Raw genomic sequence first — 26,926 nt, forward strand, 5'->3', positions numbered from 1 at the left:
CATCACCGATCCCCGCTACATCCTCAATGTAGACACCCAGCAGCCAGCCTTCCCTTTGGCTCTGCTAGAGGAGGGGCGAGAACAGGTGGTCCCAAGGGCTGAGCACTCAGCACTGCTAGCCTCCCACCTGGTCTACCACGTCCACCTTCTCCCACCGCCAAGGACAGCTTCACCTTGAGCCAGACAACACAATTACATGAGGGATGGACACCGTACACTGAGAATATAGAGACAGAGGGCAGTGGAACGAGAAGACAGCAGTCAACCTTCCCCCTGGCCTGCTCCTAGAGGAAATGCCCCCTCAGAACAGCCCGTGGGCACAATTGCAACCCTGTGGGTTCATAATGACTGATGCTCTGTCTGGATTTGCACGCAGACCTCTCCTAGCTTCACACAGTAAAGGCTGTGTAGGGTACTAGTTGCTGACTACCAGCAGCTGGCGCTTCCTATGGCAGGGAAGATGTAGAGGGACATGGCTTACTGGGCTGAGCCTACATCCCCACAAGGCAGGGCTGAGAGCCAAAAATAAGCCCACAAAATTCAGCCTGCCTCCGAGGCCACTGGGAGCTGCCATAACTGTAAGTCACCACACCAACACACCAGATTTCATCCACAGAGTAGGAAGGAGAGCAGGCTGCTGGCTGAGGGCTAAGGCGCAGTGCAATGGAAGAGACCAAAAAGCCTGAGAGGAGCTAGACCACGCACACAAAGTGCATTCAAGGCCTGCATAGCCTCTCCATCTCAAGGAACCAAAGAAGGTCTTCAGCTCCTGGGATGGAGAGGACATTGCCTTCATTCCAGGCCTTGCACTGGAAAGGGGGTCAAGAATAGCCAAGGCCTGTGAGGGAAACCAGTCTGTCCCTGCCCATTCTTGCAAGGGACATCTTTCTTCCATCTGACTGGTCAGCTTGGTCTGCTTCTAAGGTAGTGATTTCACAAGAAAATATGCCAGGAGTAGCTGCCAAGCTGATGCCATCAACAGAGCTGGTGCTCCATAGTGAGAGTTCAAAAGCCTTGTGGGGGGTGGGAACACTCTCCATCTCCCCCACTTTCTGACCATACAAGGCAGAAGAAGGCTCATAGACCTGAAGCCCGACTCTCTCCCGGTCTTCCCACGATGACAGCAAAATACTGCGAACAAATCTTCGCAGCCCTCACTCCAAAGCCTAGGAGTGTGTCCACTCCATGCTTCCAGAAGGAGCAAAGCCTGGCTAGTAGAGAACTACCCTGAGGGGTATGGGAAGGGAGAAGTCTGATCACTTTCCCAATCTCCCAAAATACTAGAGGTGGGGTTAAAACCCTCCCCAGGCTCTCTGAGCCTATAAAGCTAGTCCAGTCTCTAGGTTGGGCCAAAATGCCCTGGGACTTAGCTGGGGGAGGGAGGTATAGGCATGGGGTGTTCATCTGTCCTGGGGGCGGCAGAGCCCTGCCCCTTTTCTGGGCGGCAGTAGGAATACAGAAGCTAAGCTCACCAAAATCCTATTGGTTAATGTTTCTAGTGACTTTCCCAGAAACATCTTAAAGTAGACTATCAAACTATCCTTTTCAATTAAAAATTCATTAAACTGGGCCCGGAGAGATAGCACAGCGGCGTTTGCCTTGCAAGCAGCCGATCCAGGACCAAAGGTGGTTGGTTCGAATCCCGGTGTCCCATATGGTCCCCTGTGCCTGCCAGGAGCTATTTCTGAGCAGATAGCCAGGAGTAACCCCTGAGCAACGCCGGGTGTGGCCCAAAAACAAAAAACAAAAAACAAAAAACAAAAAAAAAAAAAAAAAAAAAAAAAAAAAATTCATTAAACTGCTAAATCCCCTCCCATGCACATTTCTTTGCAAATCAGATATTTGTATAAACAAACAAAATAGGAAAATAGGAAGAAGAAATAAAAAGAAGAAAGGGTATTTTTTTTCAGAATAGGACTTGCTTCTAAGTGAAGACATGCACTTTGGGGTGGGTAGATAGGTAGGTAGGAGTTCTCAATTGTGTTCTGATATCCCAAATTAATGAGCATGATAAACTGTTATTGCTGGCACTGGCTTTACCCCAAGTGGCCAAATGGCACTGTCTGACTCTCTACTCTGAGTCCTTGATGGGTCCCTCCAACCCCCAACTCCCCTCACCCCAACCCTTTCCCTTTCCATTGACTTGGGACAGCCCTTATAGACGTGCCAATCACAGTGGGAAGGGGGAGAAGGAAGGCGGTCACAGTGCATGGGGTTCAAGGTCACAGTGGGCGGAGCAGAGGGGATCACAGTGCAAGTAAGTCAGGTCGTTCCCTCTGCTCAAGTCCAGCTGTCTGCCACGGCAGTGCGACCCGTGGCGGACGACCCAAAAGGCGGCGACAGCAGTGGCATCCTTTCCTTGTCCGCATTTATCTGCGCTGTTTGAAGCCTTGTGACCCATCAGGACCCAACGGCTGTCTGATCACATTATTGGGCTGCCTGCTGTCTTCAGGTTGGGAGATTCTGGTTGGCCTGAAAGAAAATCAGGTAAGAGGGAGATGGCCTGAGAAAGGATTAAAAAAAAAAAAAAAAAAAAAAAAAAAGGTTCCCAAATCTTACAACCAACTAACCCTGCTGTTGGGGTGGGAGTCACTACAGAATCACCAACTCTAGTTGAGAACTGCTTCTGCATCTTGGGCTATATCAATCTCCATGTGGGATGCTCCCGTAAAGGGTAGTAGGTAAAAGAGATGGTCCACATTCATTCATTCATTCATTCATTCATTCACTTCACCCCTGGGAGCTTTCTCCCTTCTGGTCTGGCTTGCTGTCCTGGGCAGAGGCAACAACTCTGAAGAGAATATGTTCCATAGAGCCATGTGGCACAGACAGATCCCTAATGAAGATTTAGCTGCGTGAACAGGCATTTGCCTTGATTGCTGCCTCCATTTTCTCTCCAAGTCATGTGACTGATGGACAGTGGATAGTTCATATTAATATCGATAATCGAAAGGAACAGATTTTTTCCCCCACTCTGTCAAATGAAGGGTTAGGGAAAAGATAACACAAAATAATAAAAGGGAGCTGGAAAGATAGCACGGCAGTAGGGTGTTTGCCTTGTACGCAGTTGATCCAGGATGAACGGTGGTTCAAATCCCAGCATCCCATATGGTCCCCCAAGCCTGCCAGGAGTAACCCGAGTGCCCTGGGTGTGACCCAAAAACCGGAAGAGAAAAAAAAAAAAGAACACAGACCAGGACACCAAACCCAAGAAAGTTTCTTCAATGCTCTAAGAGGAGCCCATTCCAACAGAGCTTTTAGCAGGAGGTAAGGAATTCACACACTGCAGACTGCAGTCCCCATGACTGTAGAGGGACAAATGCAAAGAACAAAAAATAATTTAGAAAACTCACAAAAATATAATGGGATGAGGTCCTGAAGGTAAGCAACCATAAAGAACTCATTTGAGGGCATGTTTATAGGGTCCTCAGATTCCTATGACCATTTAATTATACAGCACTTTATTTTTTCAGACTAGGCTATCAAGGCACAGGGAGATTAAGTGGCTAAAATGAATATAAACAGCAAAGATGGCCTCCCATTTTGGCAGATTGAGTCCATGCCTCTATTCTTTATTTTATTTTATTTTATTTTGGCAGCCACACCCAGCAGTGCTCAGGGGTTACTCATGGCTCGGTTCAGAAATCGCTTCTGGCAGGCTTGGGGGACCATATGGGAAGCTGGGGATCAAACACGGGTCATCCAGGGTTGGCTGCATGCAAGGCAAATGCCCTACTGTTGTGCTATCGTTCCAGACCCCATGCCTCTAATCTTTATTTAAAAACTTGAAGGCAGAAGAGATGGTACACAGGTCAAAGTGCTCCCTTGCAAGCAGCTGACAAGGGTTCAATCCTCAATAGCAAATAAGGTTCTCTGAGCCCACCTGGGTTGATCCCTGAGTACAGAGCCAGAAGTTAACTTCTGGCACTTTATTTTGTGAAGCCAAGAAACAAAGTAAGTACATGAATATAAAATAAGTTCAGAGATGAGGGATGGAATGACTGGCTCACGATATAAAGCTCATCACAAAGAGTGGTGAATGCAGTTAGAGAAATAATTACACTACCTACCATGACAATGTTAATGAGTGAGACAAGTAGAATGCCTGTCTCAAATACAGGCAGGGGTGGTGGGTGGAGGGAGATGGGGTGCATTGGTGGTGGGAATGTTGCACCGGTGAAGGGGCATGTTCTTTTGGTGACTGAAACCCAACTACAGTCATGTTTGTAAACACAGTGTAGTGGGTAGTAGGGTGTTTGCTTTGCATGTGGCTGGCCCATTAAGATTCCCTGGCATGGGCGGAGAGATAGAATGGAGGCAAAGCGTTGGCCTTGAATACAGAAGGACGGTGGTTCGAATCCTGGCATCCCATATGGTCCCCCATGCCTGCCAGGGGCGATTTCTGAGCTTAGAGCCAGGAGTAACCCCTGAGCACTGCCAGGTGTGACCCAAAAAAAAAAAACAAAAAAGAAAAAAAAAAAATTCCCTGGCATCCCTTATGATCCCTCAACCCCTACCAGAAATGATCCCTGAATAACAGGGCCAGCAGTAAGTCCTAAGCATCCAAAGTGTAGTTCCGAAAAATAAATTGAATAAAATAAGTAAAAGGTCAAGAGCAGGGGCCAGTGCGGTGGTGCAAGGGGTAAGGTATCTGTCTGCCTTACCCACACTAACCCACCAGGTTAAATCCCCTGGTGTCCCATATGGTCCCCCAAGCCAGGAGAGATTTTTTTAGTGCATAGCCAGGAGTAACCCCTGAACATCACTGGGGATGGCCTAAAAACCCAACCGAAAAAAAAAAAAAAAAAAAAGAAAGAAAGAAAGAAAAGGAAAGAAAAGAAAAGAAAAAGGGTTAAGAGCATAAAAGAAAGGGGCCGGGTGGTGGCGCTAGGGGTAAGGTGCCTGCCTTGCCTGCGCTAGCCTTGGACGGACCGCGGTTCGATCCCCCAGTGTCCCATATGGTCCCCCAAGCCAGGAGCAACTTCTGAGCACATAGCCAGGAGTAACCCCTGAGTGTTACCGGGTGTGGCCCAAAAACAAAAAAAAAAAAAAAAAAAAAAGAGCATAAAAGAAATAGCTGGGGCCGGAGAGATAGCATGGAGGTAAGGCATTTGCCTTTCATGCAAAAGAACCGTGGTTCGAATCCTGGCACCCCATATGGTCCCCCGTGCCTGCCAGGGGAGATTTTTGAGCATAGAGCCAGGAGTAACCCCTGAGCGTCGCCGGTGTGACCCCAAAACCAAAAAAAAAAAAAAAGAAATAGCAGAGTGGGCTAAAAGGGAGTACTATGCACAGCTAACCCTGGTTCAATCTCTAGTACCACATATGGTCACATAAGCACCACCAGAAGTAATCCCTAAGCACACAGCCAGCAGTAAGCCCTAGACAGATAGGCATGGCCCCCAAACCCAATCAAAATTTAAAAATTCAAATTCAAAAGTTAAGAGTACCCAGGTGTCTGCAAAGGCATGCTGGCAAATGCCACTTCCTCAAAACTTCACAGCAATCCTCAAGTAGGTCTACTGGGCTGTAGACAAGAGCCAGAGCAGTGATGGCTCCAGCTGATTCTGCCTGCTTCTCACTCCTACACAGTCTGGTTACCTTCCTGCTCAAGAGGCCCTACAGAGGGCCCGGAGAGATAGCAAAGCAGCGTTTGCCTTGCAAGCAGCTGATCCAGGACCAAAGGTGGTTGGTTCGAATCCCGGTGTCCCATATGGTCCCCCGTGCCTGCCAGGAGCTATTTCTGAGCAGACAGCCAGGAGTAACCCCTGAGCACCGCCAGGTGCTGACCCAAAAACCAAAACCAAAACCAAAAAAAAAAAGAAAAAAAAAAAAGAAGCCCTACAGAAATGGCTGATGCAAAGCACACTCACCTGTCGAGGATGGGTTTCTCCTGCTCCTCCTCAGGACTGGCGCTGCCCAGGATCCGTTTCCGGGCCTCGGCGTACTCTGCCTCTCGCTGTGCTAAGGACTTGACAGGAAAGGCAGGCCTGCTGGTGGAGTTGGGGCTGCTGACCACACCGTTGCTGGTGGGCCTCTTGAGGATGCGGATCTGTGGAGGGGGGCCCGTGGGAAGGCTATCGTCCTGAATCACAATGGGCACTTTGGGAGGAGATTTGGATTTCCTGCTGACAAAGAGCAAACACAGGTTCACAAATCCTACTCTGGACTCAAAGCCCCTTCCTCCCCTCATCATCCCATGCCTTCCCCTGCCTGCCTGTCATTCTCCTCTGGCCTCTGACCAGACAGCCTTCCCATTCCTCAAGCAGGGATTCTCAAAAGAACAGCGCTGCACTGGCATAAGCTCATGCAGTGCACAGGTCTGAGCCTTAAACCTAATCAAGCCAAGTGGGCTGGAACACTTCCTCGTTCTGAAATGCCTATCCCCATGTACGTCAGTCACAGCAACCAGTGCTCCGCCACTGTGGCCAATACTGTATATCCAATGAATTCAGTTAAAATCCCCTGCACCAGTGTTACAGGCTGACAAAGTGGCAACCCCTTAGTCAAGAGTGGGCCCTCCCAGCCAAGGACTTCCATTGCATGTATGCACACCAGTCCAAAAACTACACAGGAGCCTGCCAAGCCATCCCTGACTATCATCAAGATGAGATTTACCCAACAGACTCAGTCCTCAGCTGAGAAAACTTTTGAGACAACCAATAATCAGGTAACCAATGACAAAAGGACTTCCAAAGCAGAGAAGCCTCCCTCACCAAGGCGCACTGATATTCTGGGCACGGCGGGGCTGGGATGAAGGACAATCCTAGACACAGTGCTTGGCAACACTCAGAGGAGCAGCACTGTTCCAAGGCTGGTGGATGAGCACATCAAGTGATGTGTCCATCAGGAGAAGAGGGCAACAACACAGGAGAGGAAAATACCAAAAGCCACAGGGGAAACAGGAATCCAGGCAGGCAGGCAGGACCACCCCTCAAGAGGCACAAAGACCCTCCCCAGAGCAGTCAATGAGCTTCTCTTCAAAACCAAGCCAGTCCAAAGGAGCCCTCAGCATTTTGGTTGTCCAGAGAGTAAAAGACAAGAGGAACTCAGCTGCTGCCAGGGTGGAATGGAACAAATCCTGGGTGGGACAGGAAGGACACAGCAAAGGGACTGGAACCAGGGGTGAGTGTAGTTGCTGAGACAGTAGATAAGGAGCCAGCATTTTGATCAAAAAGGAAAGCCAGTGGACAGGCAGGGCAGCCTAGGGTCCCTGGGAAATGACTGTGAAGGTCATTCACTCATCGAGAGTGAATCTAGGCCTCTCTTCCTCCTGCAGCCTGTCCTTCAGGGAAGTCCATAAGTCAGTTAAACCCAAAGACAGCCTGTTCCAGTCAACTTTCCTTTGCTGTGGCAAGCTGATCCCTGTGTTCTCTGGGTGGGAAACAAAGCTATCCTTAAAAGTCTTTCAAGAACTTCCCACCAAGTCCTGGAAGGCTAAAGACGTCATCTGTCCAATCTCCCTAAGTCACAGGAAAAGAAACTGAGGTCCCTGGGAAAAACAACTCAGTCCTCTACTCAGAGCAACTGGGAGCAGAGCCAGGCCTAAAACCAAAGTCCTCTGTCTTGTCACCTCCCATTTTACACAGGTAACCCTCTACAAGACACAGGGGCAATACCTCCATGGCCTGCTGCTCCCCACCTTGGAGGGAAGGGTTCACTGCCCAGGGATGGACATGACACACCTAATGGCCAGCTGGGGAGTACCACTGACTGACCAGCTCTCAGGTGGATGTCACACCAGACAGCAGCCTTACCTCTCCTTTTGTGTGATCTTCAGTTTTTTTTCCAACCGTCTGTCTATTTCCTAGAGGAAAAAAATGTATATAAAAAGCGGAAAAAAATCTCTCTCAAATAAAAACTTACGTCTTTATTTTCAGAGCTAAGGGCAGTGTCCTCTTTCTGGCCAGGGAAACGAGCCTGTCCTTCAAGATATTGGGCGCAAAGCTCCCTTGATTATACACACACTGGGGGGGTTGAGGTCCTGATTTTCTGCAGGCTCATCTCCTTCCATCCCTCTGGTCATGGGAACAGTTTTAGATTTCATCTCCATTCAGCTGCTGCTTTGCAACAGCCTCCAACTAGTCCCCTGGCCTCCAATCCGTCCTTCACAGAGCTGCTCTAATCAGAAATCTGACCATGTCACTTTCCGGTTTGAAGCACTTCAAGTGTGGTTGGTCAAGTCTAAGAGCCAGCCTCTGTATCCCTTGCCCATACCTTTCTGCATCTCCTGCTTAGTCCCACACACACGGGACCTAGATTCTACTAACCACTAGCTTCTACCTCCCACCAAAATCATGCACTGTTCTACCTGCCTGTAAGGTCCTCTCCCTTGCAAAACTAGTAGTCTACAAAATCTACCTTGAGTTTTTAACCTCTCCTCTGTTAAGGCCCCCCTTGCTCTAGCTCTCTCTCTCTCTCATACACACACAAAATCACCTGCTCCCCAGAAAGAAGTGTTCCTCTTTATATGTACTTTGTGATCACACTTTATACTTTTGTATTATTAGTCTTGAACCCTCTGTGAGACAAGGTCAAAGGGAGAAGTCTGGGGTCCTCAGCACCAGGGACTCCCAAAGTTCTGTATGCACCCCTAAGAAAAGTCAGCCAACAGGCAGCAGTGGAAATGGAAAGCTCTAGAACAGAACAAAGACCAAGTCTTCAGGCCACTTGCCTTCCCCTTTGTTTTTCTTTTCTCTTTTCTTTCACCAGGACCTACTGTGCCCAGGGATCACTCCAGGTGGACTCAGGGACCATATGAAGCTCAGGGAAATGAATCTAGGTCAGCAGAGCACATAGCAAGCACCCTTTCATGCTACTACCTTTTTGACTACAAGTACATTGCTTTTGAGCAAAAATAACTCACTCCCTCAACTGGTTTCACTGAAGGCAAGAACAGCAGGTTGTTGGAGAGGAAAAGAAAATTTCATGTAAAACTTGAGAATAGGGGCCGGAGTGATAGCACAGTGGTAGGGCGTTTGCCTTGCACACAGCTGACCTGGGATGGATCTGGGTTCAATCCCCAATACCCCATATGGTCCCCAGAGCCTGCCAGGGGCGACTTCTGAGAGTGGAGCCGGGGTAACTCCAGGTGTGACACACACCCACACACACCCACACCCACACCCACACACACACACCCACACACACACACACACACACACACACACACACACGCTCTTCTCTCAGAAGCCACCTCTGGCAGACTCGGGGACCATATGTCCTGGGTCAGCCATGTTCAAGGCAAATGTCCTACCACTGTGCTATCTCTCCGGCCCCAATAGAATTGTTTTTATCAGTACCAGGTTAGGTTATCTTTCTTGAATATTATATATATTTTGGTTTTTGGGTCACACCCAGCAGTGCTCAGGGGTCACTCCTGGCTCTACACTCAAAAATTGCCCTGGCAGGGGCCGGGCGGTGGTGCTAAAGGTAAGGTGCCTACCTTGCCTGCGCTAGCCTTGGACGGACCGCGGTTCGATCCCCTGGTGTCCCATATGGTCCCCCAAGCCAGGAGCAACTTCTGAGCACATAGCCAGGAGTAACCCCTGAGTGTTACCGGGTGTGGCCCAAAAACCAAAAAAAAAAAAAAAATTGCCCTGGCAGGCACAGAGGACCATATGGGATGCCAGGATTTGAACCACCGTCCTTCTGCACAAAAGGCAAATGGTCTTACCTCCATGCTATCTCTCCGGCCCCTGACAAAGTCTTTTTTTTTTTGTTTTGCTTTGTTTTTGGGCCATACCCGGCGGTGCTGGGGGGGGTGGACGACGACGGACGGACCATATGGGACACCGGGATTCGAACCAACCACCTTAGGTCCTGGGTCGGCTGCTTGTAAGGCAAATGCCGCTGTGCTATCTCTCCCGCCCCTATTTTTTTTTTTTTGGTTTTTGGGCCACACCCTGTGACGCTCAGGGGTTACTCCTGGCTATGCGCTCAGAAGTCGCTCCTGGCTTGGGGGACCATATGGGACGCCGGGGGATCGAACCGCGGTCCGTCCTAGGCTACCGCAGGCAAGGCAGGCACCTTACCTCCAGCGCCACCGCCCGGCCCCCCAGCCCCTATTTTTTAAAACTAATAAAGGTATACCCATTTTCTTTCTATAAATTTTTTTTTTTGTTTTTTTGGCCACACCTGGCAGTGCTCAGGGGTTACTCCTGGCTTTGTTCTCAGAGCTCCTTTCAGCTTTTCAGCTTGGAGGACCATATGGGATACTGGGCATTGACCCAAGTCCATTTCAGGTTGGCCACGTGCAAGGCAAATGTCCTATGCCACTCCAGCCCCTCTTTCTGTAAATATTTTTTTGGGATTTCTCTTTGTATTGTTTTAGGGCCATATAGGGCAATGCCTGATGGCTACTCAGGAGACCATGCTGTAATGGGGATTAAACTGGAACTTTCTTTCTATCACATGCAAGGCTTCTGCTTAGCCTTGAGAGATCTCTCTCCAGCTCCTATAATTCCTCTTGTGTATCCATATTGTCTTCTAGACAATAGGAAGCCAGGCTTTTGTTTTGGGGCCACTCCCAGCAGTGCTCAGAGGTTACTCTCTGCTCTGTACTCAACAATCCCTCTGTGCAGGGCTCGGGGCAACAAAATGGAAGCTGAGGTTCAATCCTGGATCAACCATTTGCCAGGCAAGCACCCTATCACTCCAGCCCCTGAAACTAGACTTAAATCAATTCTGACAATACATGGTATTCTGTATAGTGCTAGCTAATTTGTATTTAAAGCTTTCTTTAATTTTTTGCTTTTCAGGCCATACCCTGTGATGCTCAGGTTACCCCTGGCTATGCGCTCAGAAATCGCTCCTGGGAGCTGGAGGAGCAATAGCACAGAAGTAAGGCATTTGTCTTGCACACGGCCAACACAGGACAGACCGCGGTTTGAATCCCGGCATCCCATATGGTCCCCTGAACCTGCCAGGAGCAACTTCTGAGTGCAGAGCCAGGAGTAACCCAAGTGCAGTCGACCTCAAAGAAAAAAGAAATCGCGGGGCCGGGCGGTGGCGCTAAAGGCAAGGTGTCTGCCTTGCCAGCGCTAGCCTAGGACGGACCGCGGTTCGATCCCCCGGTGTCCCATATGGTCCCCCAAAGCCAGGAGCGACTTCTGAGCGCATAGCCAGGAGTAACCCCTGAGCGTCACTGGGTGTGGCCCAAAAACCAAAAAAAAAAAAAAAAAGAAATCGCTCCTGGCTTGAGACACCGGGGATCGAAGCAACATCTGTCCTGGATCAGCCACTAGCAAGGCAAACTCCCTATGACTGTGCTATTGCTCCAGCCCCACTTAAAGCTTTTTTTTTTTTTTTTAAATGAAGGACCCAAAATATACTTGGGAATGTACAACAGACTTCTGAGGGAACCATAAACTCTCTGAAAAGATTAGGAACCCACTATAGCAAGAACCTCTCAATCAAGCTTGAAACACAAGTGGACTCCCAATGACTGTCTGTTGGGGCTGGAGATATAGCATGGAGGTAAGGTGTTTGCCTTGCATGCAGCAGGTCGGTGGTTCAAAGCCCGGCATCCCATATGGTCCCCTAAGCCTGCCAAGAGCGATTTCTGAGCATAGTGCCAGGAGTAACTCCTGAGAGCTGCCAGGTGTGACCCAAAAACAAAAAATGAAAAACAAACAGAAAAAACCAATGACTGTCTGTTACTGACCAAATAGAAAAGATGCACTAGAATAAGAGAATGACTTGGATGGTTTCTGTGAATTGACAGGCACTCAAGAGAAACTGTGCCCACATTAAAGTGTGTGACAATTAAGCTTTTAAATACTTATGTTACTATCTAAGTTAACACCTATCTCATATTAGCCTAAAGCTCTTCACAAATAACTTGATTTTGTTTTGTTATGTTTTTATTTGTGCCATACCTGGCAACACTCAGGAGTGAATCCTGGCAAGCTCAGGGGACAATATAGGGGGCTGGGGTTTGAACCCAGGTAGGCGGAATGCAAAGCAAAAGCCCTCCCTGCTATACTACCCCACAACTTTGGGTTTTAAGTTCCACGCTGCATTACTGAAAATAAGACTGTCTGAAGCTCCCTGCATAAAGAAAAGTCTTTAGCATATGTGGATACAGAGGCTTTTTCATACAGTCAAAACCAGTTCCTTCAGGGTACAGGTGAGCACCAGAAGGAAAGAAAAATGTTGTGAGCACTGAAAAGGACTTGCTTTCCCCAGGCATAGCTGGGCTGGGCAGGCTGGGTCAGAAGAGCCAATTTAGGTAAGATCAGGTTGAACCTTGTACAGGAAAGCACTTAAATCAGTATACTTTATTTACCTGAACTCTTGTTTTTATATCAATGTGAGTGCCAAAAAAGATAGACAGGCAAATGAGTCAAATAATGGGGTCAAATGATGAAATGATGAGGGCAGAGGGGTGGGAGAGAGAGATAAAGTGAGTGTTAGGGTCAAGAGTAAATCCTTAGCATAGTCAGGCATGATCAAAATGGGGGCAAAAAACAGCACAATTTACAATACTTGACTGCTGTCGATATATTTTCCCAAACATTCTCTTCTTTTTTGTTGCTCTCATAATCCTACAAAACGTTGCTTTTAGGGGAGGAAAATTAAGGAATTCATCCAAAGCCAGGAATAGTAAACCCTAGAACAACTATACAACTAAGACCTTTTTGTGACCCTCCTTTGTGCTGCTGCATAAACTATGGGAAAGACAGTGCTCCTTTCTTCCTTCAGTCCATACTGCCCCTGGCACTACCAACAAACATCAGGCAGAAGGATTTAATCAGAGCCAAGGAGGAATTCTTCCATTCCCTTCAAGAATGGGATCTAAAACTAACAATGGAAGTAAATTCTGGACACTTTGAGAAAACCATCTGGCAACGAGCACGCCAGAGCCGTCCACGCAAGAGTAGGAGTGCCCTGCCAGCAGCTGGAGAGGGCAGTGCATCTTGCTCTGGAGTCCATCCCAGGATAATGAGTCAGTTCATTTGCTCTTTGCTCTTTGAATAAGACCTTAAAAATCAATCCACTCCTAGACTTGTGGCCTGACAAGCCAATCCAAGTCAAATCTCTTCCAGGGCACACTGCCTGGAGAATGCTGCCCCCAACCCAAGCTGTAACAGAGCTGTAACAGCCCAACAGAATTAAACAGGTCTCAGAAACAGGAACCATCTACAAATGGGCCCTGACAAAGGAATCTATATTTTCTTCTTTTTTGTTTTTGTGTCACACTGGCAATGGTCAGGGCTTACTGACACTGTGCTCAGGGAACACCCCTCCTGATGATGCTTGGGGGGACTATATAGGGTGCAGGGTATTGAACCCACTGCACTATTTATTACTTGGTCTCCTCAAAAAAAGGGCTCTTAGTACTTCAGGACACTTCTTTTCACAGTATACATAAAGAGTCAAGATTCTAGCCTATTGTAGATCAGGCTGAATGTTCCACAGTCCCCAACAAGGAAAGGGGAATCCCATACCCACAATCCAGGGAGGCTAGGAGAAGCTGGTCCGGTAGTAATTCCCCGTACGTTATCCACACAGGTATGGAAGTTATAGCAGGCAAGAGAACTCACACTGCAAGCTGTTTACTCACAAGCCAGTCGCTCTACCACTTGGAACCACAGCCTAAATGGCAACTCCCTCCAAAGCTTTCCTGCCTCCCATTTATTGAGATCCAAACTAGGCCCTCCCCACAAGAGGAGAGGAAAAGACCAGATGAAAGGTAATGGTAAAATAAGACTGACAGAAAAATATTACCGTATTTGCCGGTGTATAAGACGACCCCCTAACTTTGCAGTTAAAACATAGGTTTAGGCCTATAGTCGCTGTATCAGACAGAACGTTCCTGTGCTGCATGTGTTCCTGTGCTCATGTCCCACAGTGAGCCAATCAAAAGCAAAGGTTCAAAGGTTATACTGTAATAGACTTCCTCTCTGACTCTGGCCAATCTGAGCAGGCTTTTGACGGTGTAGATTCGGGTCCAGAACACTGTCTAATTTGCATGCATAAAAACCCTGCTTGGATTGGCTGAGTTAGAGAGGCGGTCCGAGCAGCCTTGCAGTGATTGGTGCAGGATTGAGTTGGAAAATTCGTTTTGTGGCAATAGACAATTTTCGTTTAGCAGCATATTGAAACATTTTTTGGGATATACTCGGCGTATAAGACGTCCCTCGATTTTCGGTTGACTTCTTTTTGTTACAAAAGTCGTCTTATACGCCGGAAAATACAGTAAGATACAAAATAGAACTATTTCAAAGGCCTCTATTTACCTCACATTAGCCCATTAAAGAACCAATCTATACTGCCAGTGAATGAAAAATCCCAAAGTCATTGCCTGGCACCCCTGCTCTGTCTAAGAAGGGGTCCTAAGGGCACTAGTGGTTAGGCACCAGCACCTTCATGGAGAGGAGCTAAAATACTTGGTTTTCTGTAATATTCCCTTTACTCTGCACCAAGAAACATTGAACATAGATTCTAGAAAGTGATTTTCTTCTTCTGGTTAAAATTTTCCTAAAAAACAAAACAAAACAAAGCAAAAAAGATTTGTTATAAGATAACCTTTAACCCATAGGGCTACATCTCTATAAACTGAGACACTGGTTTCTGAGAAAACAAGTCAAAACCGTAAGAAAAGGGCTGGAGAACAGCAGGCAGGGAATTTGCCTTGCATGCTGCAGACTTAGGTTTGATCCCCAGCATCCCATATGGCCCTGAGCCTGCCAGGAGTAATTTCTGAGTGCAGAGCCGCTGGAGCAACCCCTGAGCATGCAATGATATGGCCCAAAAACCAAAGGGGGGGGGGGAACAGAAGAAAAGCATGAAGGCAAGTGATAAAGAATCACTTTTTAGAACCCACTGTGGCTGTGGGGAGCAGCCACAGCAACAAGGCAAAGGACAGACCTGGGCATCTCCAAATCCAACTCACAAGAAAATAGTTTCCCAGTTGCTGATTATCTTACCTTGTGATGTAGAAGTTTGGGGGTGGAAACACAAGAAGAAGAAATCAGAGAAGGGGATACCTCAGGCAGCCTCCTGTGTTATACAACCAGAACAACAAAGAAATAGAAAAGACAGGAACACAGCTGCATGGGAGGGCTGATGACAATGGCAGGTTCACTCCCTTAACCAAGAGAAGGAGATGAAAAAGAAGACAGGGAAGGAGAAAAGCAAACAAGAAAGGCAAAGGAAAGAAATAAATGGACAGCTCCCAGTCTTGGTGCAACACACAGCAAGCACAGTACTGTGACATTACAAATGGTGTCTCAGCTCCAAATGCTTGACCAACCAACAGTAGCAAAGCCCAGGGGATGAATGCAAACAAGCTGAACTTTCACTTTCTCCACAGGATGTGTTCCTTTCTGGTCCCTGACCTGTACTGTCCACTCTCCAGGTTTATCCCCCTTTGACACAGGCAGAGCTAGCCCTTGTCTTCGACCACTATGCCCCTCAAAATCCAAGTCACCAATGCAATTAACATAACTAAAATCTAATCTTGTATTATATGGTTAACTAGGCTCCTCCAGTTCCCAACTGAGTTATAAAATACTTTCTTCTTTTGTTTGTTTTTTAGGTTACTCCTGGCTATGCACTCAGAAATTACCCCTGGCTTGGGGGAACATATGGGACAGGGATCAATCCACAGTCTATCCTAGGTTAGTGCGTACAAGGCAGACGCCTTACTGCCTGTGCCACTGCTCCGGCCTCCTCTCTTATTTTTGGTTTTTCTTTTTGGGCCACACTGGGCAGTGCTCAGGGATTACTCCTGGCAGGCTCCGGGAACCATATGAGATGCCGGGATTTGAACAACTGTCCTTCTGCATGAAAGGTAAACACCCTACCTCCATGCTATCTCTCCGGCCCCAGAAGATGACATTTTTTAATTCTGTTCTGAAATTCAAGGAAAATCTGGTTTGGGACTCTGTCATACCTGACCACATAAGATCACGTGGTCTTGTTCAGCTATCCCAAACTGAGAGGTGCACATTTATAACTAGATGGGGGAGAAAGTGTCTGAAGAAATGACAAGAACCCCTAGGAGGCAGAAAGATGGTAGAGAGGGTAGGGAGCTTGATTAGCATGTGGTGGTTCAACCTCCAGCATCCCATATGGTTCCCCCAGCACTGCAAGGAATGATTCCTGACTGCAGAGCTAGAAGTAAACTCCTGAACAGTGATGGGTGTGAACTCCCCTCCCCCCCCAATTATTTTAATAGCTTTAATACCTATAGATTTGGAGGGAGTCCAGGTGGTAAAGACACATAGCTTTGCACACATCTGACCCCTGCACCAAATATGGTCCCACAAGCACCATTAGGGGTCAACCATGAGCACAGAGCCAACAACAGACCCCAGAACTGCCCAGTTTGGCTCCAAAACCAAAACAAAGAAATTACTCCTGGCAGGCTTAGGGACCACATGGAATGTTGAGGATCAAACCTGGTGAATTGTGTTTAAGGCACAGTTATGCTATCACTCAAGCCCCACAAAGAAAGTCTTCTTTTTTTTTTTTTTTTTGGTTTTTGGGCCACACCCGTTTGACGCTCAGGGGTTACTCCTGGCTATGTGCTCAGAAATCGCCCCTGGCTTGGGGGGACCATATGGGACTCCGGGGGATCAAACCACTGTCCGTCCTATGCTAGCACTTGCAAGGCAGACACCTTACCTCTAGCGCCATCTTCCCGGCCCCACAAAGAAAGTTTTCTATACTTTAAAATACCTCCTGGTAATGATTAGACTCTAGCTAATCATTATCTACAAAAGTTCAATCCAAGGAGAATTTTCCAAATAGGCTTCCTATGCCCATCATTCTCTCTTTCCTGTCCTGCTTCTCTATGTTAGTAATGATGCCTCCCAGTAAGGCAAGTTATCTCCAATGACCCTGTTTATTCCATATAAGACAATACCAAAGTCATATCTCCTAGTGATATAGAGATGATTTAAGATTACAGTCTGGGGGCCGGGAAGGTGGCGCTAGAGGTAAGGTGTCTGCCTTGCAAGCGCTAGCGTAGGACCGACCGACAGTGGTTCGATCCCCTGGTGTCCCATATGGTCCCCCCAAGCCAGGGGCGATTTCTGAGCGCATAGCCAGGAGTAACCCCTGAGCGTCAAATGGGTGTGGCCCAAAAACCAAAAAAAAAAAAAAAAAAAAAAAAAAGATTACAGTCTGGTCCTGTCGGTGGCCACAGTCTGGTTCAGGATCACCAAATTTCAACTCAACTCCTGGACACAGGATGGGATAAAGAAAAAGCCCAGAAACCAAGTGGGTAGGGCACATCTAAATCATAAATTCATTATGCCTTTTTTTGGGGGGGGAGGGGTCATACTTGGCAGCACTCAGGGATTACTCTGACAGGCTCGGGGGACCATATGGGATGCAGGGATTCGAACCACCGTCCTTCTGCATGCAAGGCAAATGCCTTACCTCCATGCTATCTCTCTGGACCCCATCACTGCCTTTTTAATACAAATACAAATTCCCCTATTTGAAGATTTAATTTCCCACAAAGCACTTCCTACAGCAAGGAAAAACATTCCATTTTAATTAGATGGGTCACTGTAGGGCACAGGATATAGTTCTAAAATCCCCTCCCTGAGGAAGTCTGCTTTGTTAATGTATCTCAAAAGCCATTTGCTTTTTGTTCCCCTTTTAAACGTGGGAGCCAGCAATTATGGAAAACTTACTATAAAGTGGGAGATGTGCTAGATGCTGGAAACTCAAAGTAAGCAATCCTTGTTGATGAGAAAAGCCCATCGGAGTGGGAGAAGACAGCTAAAACAAACTGCAGTTGCTATATTAGGTGTATAAACAGTATTTGGAAATAGTGTTTAGAAATAGAATTAAGTGGGAGCAATTCTACCATGAGAAGTCAAGAAAAGCTGCAGATATTTAAAAGACCAGAGATTCCAGAGAAAAGGGGCATTAAAAAATAGGTGAGCGGTTATAAATACAGAGATACAAATAAATAGAAAAAAAAGAGGGACCCAAATAAGTAACTTCCTAAACTGAGTTACAAGTCAAGAAAGATATTAACAATGAACTCACCTCTCAATCTACTTATATAAAACCATATGAGGTTATTTTAATTTTAGTCAGCAATGAAAATTTAAAGTTGGAATCAATACAGTAGTTCAAAGGGCTAATACACAAGCTCTGCAAACTGGAGGTGGGGCTTTACCCCAGGGCACCACCAGGAGCTATACTTATACAAGGCATTGGCAAGTCACCCCTGAGGAACAGATAAGTGTGCCCCCCCCCAAATTAAAAAAAATCCTGGGGCCAGAGCAGTGACTGGAGCAGTATGGCATCTGCCTTGCCAGCACTAGCCTAGAAAGGCCTGCAGTTCGATCCCCCAATGTCCCATATGGTCCCCCAAACCAGCAGTGATTTCTGAGCACATAGCCAGGAGTAACCCCTGAGCATCACCAGGTATGGCCCAAGCCCCTCCCAACCCCCCCCAAAAAAAGGTCCTGTTCCCCAAAATCAACCACAAAAAAGTTATGGGGCCGAAGAGTTAGTGTGATCCCTACCACCACCAAGAGTGAGCAGCATGAAGAATAAACTTTGAACACAACCTAAAAAGAATAAAATACCTTTAGAAACAGCAAGATATGAACTTAAGGAATAACATAGTTAAGCTGCTTGCTTTACATGCAACTGATTCCAATTTAATTCTAGGTACTGTAAGGGGTTCCCTGAGCACCACCTTGTATGATTCCTAAAGCACAAAATCAGGAGTAGCTAGCCAAGAAGCAATGCTACACTCCCCTTCCAAAAAGATTAACTAGACAATATCAGGGGCACCAAGAAACATGAACCAACTCCGGAGCCTGAGAGAATGCAACAAACTGGAATACATGTTTTCCCTGCAGGAAGTCCAGTTCAATCCCTGAGCGCATAGCTGAAAGTAGCCCCTTAACACCGCCAGATATAGACCCACAACCAAAGCAAAATAAGTTCACTATGGTATGTATTCAGGATCATCCAGCCTATTGAGAAGAGGATATATATATAATTTTATTTATTTTTTTTTGTGGTTTTTGGGTCACACCCAGCAGTGCTCAGGGGTTACTCCTGGCTCCATGCTCAGAAATTGCTCCTGGCAGGCATGGGGGACCATATGGGACGCCAGGATTTGAACCGATGACCTTCTGCATGAAAGGCAAACGCCTTACCTCCATGCTATCTCTCCGGCCCCAAAGGATATTCTTTAAACCCACTCCCTCTGCACTAGCTCTAGAAGGCTATATCACCCACCCAGTACAAGGGCTACTAACTAATGTTTGATGAGGGCTGGAGTGATAGCACAGTGAGTAGGGTACTTGCCTAGCATGCGGAGAATCCAGGCTCAGTCTCAAAATCCAATGTAGTCTGAAGGCACTGCCAGAAGTGGTTGCTGAATGCAGAGCCAGGAGTAGTAACCCCTGAGCATTGCTGAGTGTGACATAAAAACCAAACCAAACCAAATGCTTGACATGTGCCTAGCCTGAACCCAGACAAGTGCCAGATGCACAGATTTTCACAGTACAAAGAATCTAAAATAGCCTGATCACATGCTTTCAATATTGATTATCTGTTGGCATGGTATAATTTTGAATTGTGAAAATTGTTACTCAATTTCTGACGTGTTATTCTTTTACTCCATAATACACGAGGAAGTCCCCCTTCTCTCTCAAGTTTCCCAAATATATCTTTTACTTAACAAAGTTTCTTTATATATCTTTGTTTGGGTCAAAATACCTAGGTAATCCCTTGATGCTAAGGAGTTGCTCCTAATGGTGCTGGGATGAGTTGGAGAAAGACACGTGGTGCAAGAAATAAAAATCAGATTCAGGAACAGAGCAGTGGCGCTAGCCTAGGAAGGACCCGCGATTCAATCCCTGGGCGTCCATATGGTCCCCCAAGCTAGGAGCGATTTCAGAGGGCATAGCCAGTGATAACCCCTGAGTGTCACCGGTTGTAGCCAAAAACCAAAAAAAAAAAAAAAAAAAATCAGATTCACACACAAGGTAAGTACTGTACCACCAAGCCACATCCCTGGTCCGTTCACCCCCCCTTTTTTGGATATCCACATCCAACTATGCTCAAGAGATTCTGTTAGTGTTTGGAGGACCATATCAGATGCTGGGGACGGAATGCAGGTCAGTCAGCCTTACCAGCTATGTTCTCTTTCCAGTTCCCCTGGTACTTTTAAAATGCTACTTTTTTGGGCCAAGGGATAGAACAGCGGTACGGAGTTTGCCCTGCACAAGGCTGACCTGGGGCGAACCCAGGTTTGATTCCCGGCATCGATTCCTGGCATCTGATATGGTCCCCTGAGCCTGCCAGGAGCGATTTCTAAGCACAGAGCCAGAAGTAACCCCTGAGAGCCACCGGGTGCGGCCCAAAAATCCAAAAAAAATTTTTTTAATTAAAAAGATATATATATGATTTTTCCAAGTTTTGTTGTTTTGGGGGGCACACCCAGCAATGCTCAGGGGTTACTCCTGGCTCTACACTTCAGTGCCTGTACTGAAACACACTCCCTTCAGGTTGCTCCATCATTGAGAGGCTTTCTCTGGCCCCCTTCTTACAAAATTGGCACCTCCACCACTCACCTTTTTTACTGTGGGAGTGGGGTTGGTTAGGCCACACTCTACACTCAGAGATCACTTCTAGAGGGATTGAAGGGTCATATGGAGCTGCTGGGGATAAAGCCCATACAATGTGCAAGGTGAGGGCCCTATCAACTGTACTATCATATCACTCTGGTCCCACCGCTCACCTTCGATGGTCTCAAATTTGTTTAATTTTTCTTCACTGTGTGTACGAGAGGCAGAGCCTTACTATTGTTTACTGTTCAGTTTTCTTCACTAGAAAATAAACTTGAAGAAATTTCATTCACCACGATTATTAGATTGCCTACCTCAAACAAAAAGTGACAGCTGTATAAAACAGGCTTTCCTTGCTGTATTGGGAGGTTATGTAACATGGGCAGTTTCACAGTTCCCACTTTATAGTCTGGAGTGGAGCATAGAATAGAAGCAGTTATCTATCTAGGTTAAAAGGTGCAATACTGAAAACAAGAGCTAAGGTTATCATAAGGACTTCTCAGAAACTGTGGTGGTAGCTGTGGAGGTGGTAGTACCCTCTCTGGCATCTGTCACAGAGTGAAAGAAGGTATCATGAACTCCCCACCACCTCCAATCCTCACCATGACTCATGCCACAAGCTATGATTAAGCCACTTGCCTAAAGCTACTTACCAGGTAAAAACTGAACCCTTAAACCTCAAAAGCAAGCAAGAGGGTTCAGGAAGATGGCTGGTGAGTGGCTACTGTGAATAAGGAACAAAAAAGGATAGCAGAACACACCAATTTTCTTGTACCCCCAGTTAATACAGTGTTGAATTTTAAGGCTCTAATTCTTAAATCTATAAGATTTAATAAGACAGTATTTCTTTAGCAGACTAGGCTTAACAGTTCTGTTCTACTTTCAGCGCCTCTTCAAATAAATATTCTCCATGGAAGAAGGGAATCTCCATATTCATCACTGCTAAGCAACACAACTAACATTAGCAACACACTTGACTCCAGTGATAGCAAGAAAGACCCTTTGGGGGCTGGAGCACAGTGGATAGGGTATTTGTCTTGCACGTGGCCAACCTGGGAACCGATCCATGTTCGATCTCTGCATCCCATATGGTCCCCCCCAAGACTGCCAGGAGCGATTTCTGAGTGTAAAGCCAGAGTAACCCCTGAGTGCTGCAGGGTGTGGCCCCCAAGCCCCCCCCCAAGGAAAGAAAGCCTCTAAACTGGAAAGATGACTCAAAGGGCTAGGCAGCAAGAATGGCAAAATAGAAGTTGGGTTCAAGTCTTGGCACTGCCAATAACCACCAGTACTGGCACCTGTGCAGCACAATAAATGCACATGGGTGTGGCCCAAAAATGAAAGAAATAAAGGAGGAAGGAGAAGACAAGAAAAAAAAAATCAGACTTTTCTGGGCACTCACAAACTGCACCCAGAGCAAACAGGTCACAACACAGCACTGGGAACAATGCCCTCACATTAGGCCACAACATTCTCTGCTTCAACAGCAGCCTTTGAATGCAGCTTTGCTAGTTGCTTTATTTAGTTCTGGCTGACAGGCAAGGCAGATTTTACTGATCCGACTTTACAAATGAGAAATGAGAAAAATAAAGCTGCGTGAAAGGGAGTGATCTGCCCCAAAATCAAATCTGGCGCCTGACTGAACACTAGACCCCCTGACTTCCACTGCTATGGACAAAGAAAACAGGTCACTGGCAAAGAAAACTGGTGTTTTCTGATGTTTTCTTGCTACCTTTTATAATAAAGATGACAAGACTTGCTTCCTAAAGATATGGTGTCAGGAATGGGAATAAGTTACAATGACCTCCTGCAACCCCTAATAAATTTCATCAAACACCCAAGAGTAGTTAGTTAGGCTATTTAGTTAGAATCACAGCGCTCAGGGGCTGAAGCGGTGGTGTGAGCGGTAGGGAGTTTGCCTTGTACATGCTAACCTAAGGAGGACTGTGGTTTAATCCCCTGGCATCCCATATAGTCTCCCAAACCAGGAGTGATTTCTGAGTGCATAGCCAGGAGTAACCCCTGTGTCACCGGGTGTGGCCCAAACAAAAAAACAAACAAAAAGAATCAGCACTCAGCATGGGCAGCAGACGGATGCTTCCAGAGAAAAAGTAATAAAACAAATGGCAAAAACAGGTAATGTGTCTAATGAGAGTAAAGCTACCAAGGCATTTAAATATACTTTACAATAAATACGGGGCTGGAGAGGAAGAACAGGAGACAAGGCACTTACTTGTCTGACCCCACTTCTATCGCTGGCACCACATTTGGTCCTCCTAGCACTGCAAGGAGGAAGCCCCAAGCACAACAAGATATGGTTCCAAAACAAAAAAAAACAACAAAAAAACAAAAAACAAAAATTAAAAAACAAACAAAATTCGGGCCACAGCGATAGCACAGTAGTAAGGCATTTGCCTTGCACGCAGCCAATACAGGATGGACCCGGGTTCAATCCCCGGAGTCTGTCATATGGTCCTCCGAGTCTGCCAGGAGCGATTTCTGAGCAGAGTCAGGAGGAACCCCTGTATGTCACCGGGTGTGGCCAAAACGAAAAAAAAAAAAAGTTAAATAAAGTGCATCCTCAAAATAATCTAAAAGCTGAATATATGAGAGCTGCAGTTACAGATCTAGGAATGCTAAGATATTAGAGTTGTAAATTCTTCATAGAAGGCCTCAGCAAAAATGATCTCTTGGGGCCGGGAAGGTGGCGCTAGAGGTAAGGTGTCAGCCTTACAAGCGCTAGCCAAGGAACGGACCGCGGTTCGATCCCCCGGCATCCCATATGGTCCCCCCAAGCCAGGGGCGATTTCTGAGCACATAGCCAGGAGTAACCCCTGAGCGTCAAACGGGTGTGGCCCAAAAAAAAAAAAAAAAAACAAAAAACAAACAAACAAACAAAAAAAAATGATCTCTTTTCACTTGGCCATATATTAAAAGTAATTTTCTAGGGGTGGAGCGATGGCACAGCAGTAGGGCATTTGCCTTGCAAGAGACTGACCAAGGATGGAGTAACCCCTGATCATCACCGAGTGTGGCCCAAAAATATAAATAAATAAATAAATAAATAAATAAATAAATAAATAAATAATGGGCTGGAGCGGTAGAGCAGCAGTAGAGCGTTTGCCCTGCACGCAGCTGATCCAGGACGAACCTAGGTTCAATCCTCTGGCATCCCATATGGTCCCCAAAGCCAGGAGCGATTTCTGAGCACACAGCCAGGAGTAACCACTGAGTGTCACTGGGTGTGGCCCCCCCCAAAAGCAAAATAAATAAGTAAAAGTAATTTTCCAACTTAAAACCCTAATTCCGGGGCCGGTGAGGTGGCGCTAGAGGTAAGGTGTCTGCCTTGCAAGCGCTAGCCAAGGAAGGATCACAGTTCGGTCCCCCGGAGTCCCATATGGTCCCCCTCCAAGCCAGGGGCAATTTCTGAGCTCTTAGCCAGGAATAACCCCTGAGCGTCAAACAGGTGTGGCCAAAAAACAAAAAAAAATAATAATTCCCAATTTAAAACCATGATTTCGGGGCTGGAGAGATAGCATGGAGGTAAGGCATTTGCCTTTCATGCAGAAGAACGGTGGTTCGAATCCTGGCATCCCATATGGTCCCCTGTGCCTGCCAGGAGCGATTTCTTGAGCATAGAGCCAGGAGTAACCTCTGAGTGCCACCGGGTGTGACCCCCCCCAAAAAAAAACAACCAAAATAAATAAATAAATAAATAAATAAATAAAACTATGATTTCAGACACCATCTAACTGGTAATCACTATTTTTAGGATTACAACAAGCGTTACAGGGGACCGGAGCCAATGGTAGGGAGTTTGCCTTGCATGCAGCAGCTGGGTTTGATCCCCGGCATTCCCTAAATTCTCCTGAGCTTGCCAGGGGCAATTTCTGAGCACAGAGCCTGGAACAACCTGAGTGCCACTGGGTGTGACCCAAAAACCAAAAACCTAACAAGCATTACAGTGTTCATTTCAGCCAATACCAAATTAAACAAGTAACAACAGCAAAAAATAGCAATCCATGGGATCTAGCAACAAATATCTTAGTAGTTATCTGTTAAGTAGCAAAGATAAACAATTTATCCAAATGGGTCCCTAATGGACTGAGGACTTCCAACAGCCTGGCTAGAACTCGAAGGGTCCTTCTTTGGACACAAGGCTAATAGTGTGGATACCGTTGCTGTATAGGGAAGTGAATGTAAATGTATCCTACCACTCACAGCCCACGAAATGAGGCTAGTGCTGGTGTGGAGTCCTCAACATGATACCTTGAGAAATTGTTCCAAAATGGTCTGCAGATTTGGTGATCCAGACCGTTAGTGCTCACTCACCAGGGAAAAACATAAACCTAGCAGAAACAAAACTGCAATGGGGAGGGTCACAAAATGCTTTTAGAAACCCAGAAGGTCAGAGCAAGAGAAATAGGAAGAAATGTGGCCCCCATGGTCTATAAAGAGTGGTAACAGTCCTGAGATTTCCAGACCTGAGTCACAACTGTCTCGTACAATCTCCTCCAAGGATCACATCACAATCCTGAAGAATGCCAGTATAACCATGAATATTTATTATTCCTTTTAGAAAGGAATGATTGCTATTTCCTGGATTCATTTTATAAGGGAAATAGTTTTGGATGTGGGGCGGGGACTACATAACTAACTGTAAGAGACATTTAAAATGTCTTACCATTAGGGAAAAGATATTTTCTTGCCTACATACAGAGTATTGGTGGGACTTGGTGCTAATTTCTGTGGTAGATGGTTTAACGCTTATTTTTCTGTCAACATCCTGCATAGAGCTAGATGTTCAAGAACAGGATGCACGGCAAAGCCTAAAGGAGTTAAGAAGAATACTTGGGAAGAGAACCCTCTATGGTGATTTTTTTTGGGAAGAAATGCCATTTCCTTCTCTATTTCAGCCACAGATCCTTCGCACTTCATTCAATTTTCTCCAACAAGTTCATAGTTCTTTTTTTCTTTTTGTTTTGTTTTTCGGTTCACACCCAGCAAAGCCCAAGGATTACTCCTGGCTCTGCCTCAGGAATCACTCCCAGTTGGCTTGGGGGTCTAATGTGGTGTTGGGGATTGAACCCAGACGAGTCACATACAAGGCAAACACCTACCCCCCTATACTATCTATCACTCCAGCTCCAAGCTCATAGTTCTAAAGAGGAGAAAGTTTCTCTTCCTGTGCAAAGTACAGAAAAGAACACACTACGCAACTGCCTGCTACTGCCAGACACGGGCCATGGGGCTGTGGAAACTGGAAAGAAAGGGTTGGCCACGTAATTATGTTTGAGTCAGCAGACCTAAGCAACCAAGGCTTCTCTCTTGCAGGACTTTATCAAAAGCTTTAAAAGAATACACCAAGGGGGCCGGGCGGTGGCGCTGGAGGTAAGGTGCCTGCCTTGCCTGCTCGAGCCTAGGACGGACCGCGGTTCGATCCCCCGGCTCCCATATGGTCCCCCAAGAAGCCAGGAGCAACTTCTGAGCGCATAGCCAGGAGTAACCCCTGAGCGTCACAGGGTGTGGCCCAAAAATCAAAAAAAAAAAAAAAAAAAAGTAAATAAATTATAAATTAAAATCTGTTGTTCCTGTTTAAAAATAAAAAAAGCCACCAAAGCTCTCTTCTGCTCAAGACAAAGTCCAAGCTCCCTAGAACAGAGCACTATGCGGCTCCTGCATAGCTCTATGCCCTCAGTACTTTCCACTCAGCCCTGCCAACCTCCTCTCCACTGCAGGCAGAAGGAAATACTTGATGTTTTCCCAATGCTACACACGCCTCACACTGCTCTCTTCTATGCATGCATTGGTCCTATCTAGCACCTCTGCCCCTCCTAGAGTTACCACTGTTTCGTTCAATGTTCCTTCAAATCTTAATGAACATGTCACCCTCTAAACAAGACTATCTCTCATCCCAGCCACAATATGCCTCCCCTATGCCTCTTGCAAAGAAAGTGCTGCCTGGCTGAGAATACCTGCCTCCTACATGTGAGATCTGGGTTCAATCCCCAGTATGGCAAAGTTCAGGGAAGGGCCAGAGCAACAGTGTTGCAGATAGGGCACTTACCTTGCATGTGGTCAACCCAGGTTCAATCCCCAGCACCCCAATAGATCCCCTAAATACCACCAAGTGTAATATTTCTGAGCGCAGAGCCAAGTAATTGCCAAGTATAGCTGAGTGTGGCTAAAAAAATGGACAGGAAAGCTAGAAGAATATAGCGCTTGCTTGCATGCAGCTGTGTCAGTTCAGTGTTCCTCCAGATACAGCCAGGATTAGCCCTAAACACGGCTGGGTGTGGCCCCAAAGAAAAGGCTCCTTTAGTCTCTTTTACTCCAATGGACCATACCTGGTACACCACAGATTTTCC

The 26,926-nt window shown here is 46.5% G+C and overlaps 1 protein-coding gene across 2 annotated transcripts in view; it reads right to left on the reverse strand.

The window, feature by feature from the left end:
- Positions 1–1,942: 1,942 nt before the first annotated feature.
- SZRD1 (SUZ RNA binding domain containing 1) overlaps positions 1,943–26,926 on the reverse strand; it is a 30,380-nt gene continuing 5,396 nt past the window's right edge. The window contains exons 2-4 of one of the 2 annotated variants that reach the window (XM_049772132.1): positions 7,758–7,807; positions 5,874–6,125; positions 1,943–2,472 (exon numbers count right to left, since the gene is read on the reverse strand). In XM_049772132.1, coding sequence (XP_049628089.1) covers positions 2,370–2,472; positions 5,874–6,125; positions 7,758–7,807 — 405 coding nt within the window. In that variant the 3' untranslated portion in view covers positions 1,943–2,369. Of the gene's footprint in view, positions 2,473–5,873; positions 6,129–7,757; positions 7,808–26,926 lie in introns of both variants that reach the window. The other variant, XM_049772131.1, reaches the window with a different exon arrangement.

Source organism: Suncus etruscus, chromosome 4, assembly GCF_024139225.1.
Source record: "Suncus etruscus isolate mSunEtr1 chromosome 4, mSunEtr1.pri.cur, whole genome shotgun sequence".
NCBI classification, from domain to species: Eukaryota; Metazoa; Chordata; class Mammalia; order Eulipotyphla; family Soricidae; genus Suncus; species Suncus etruscus.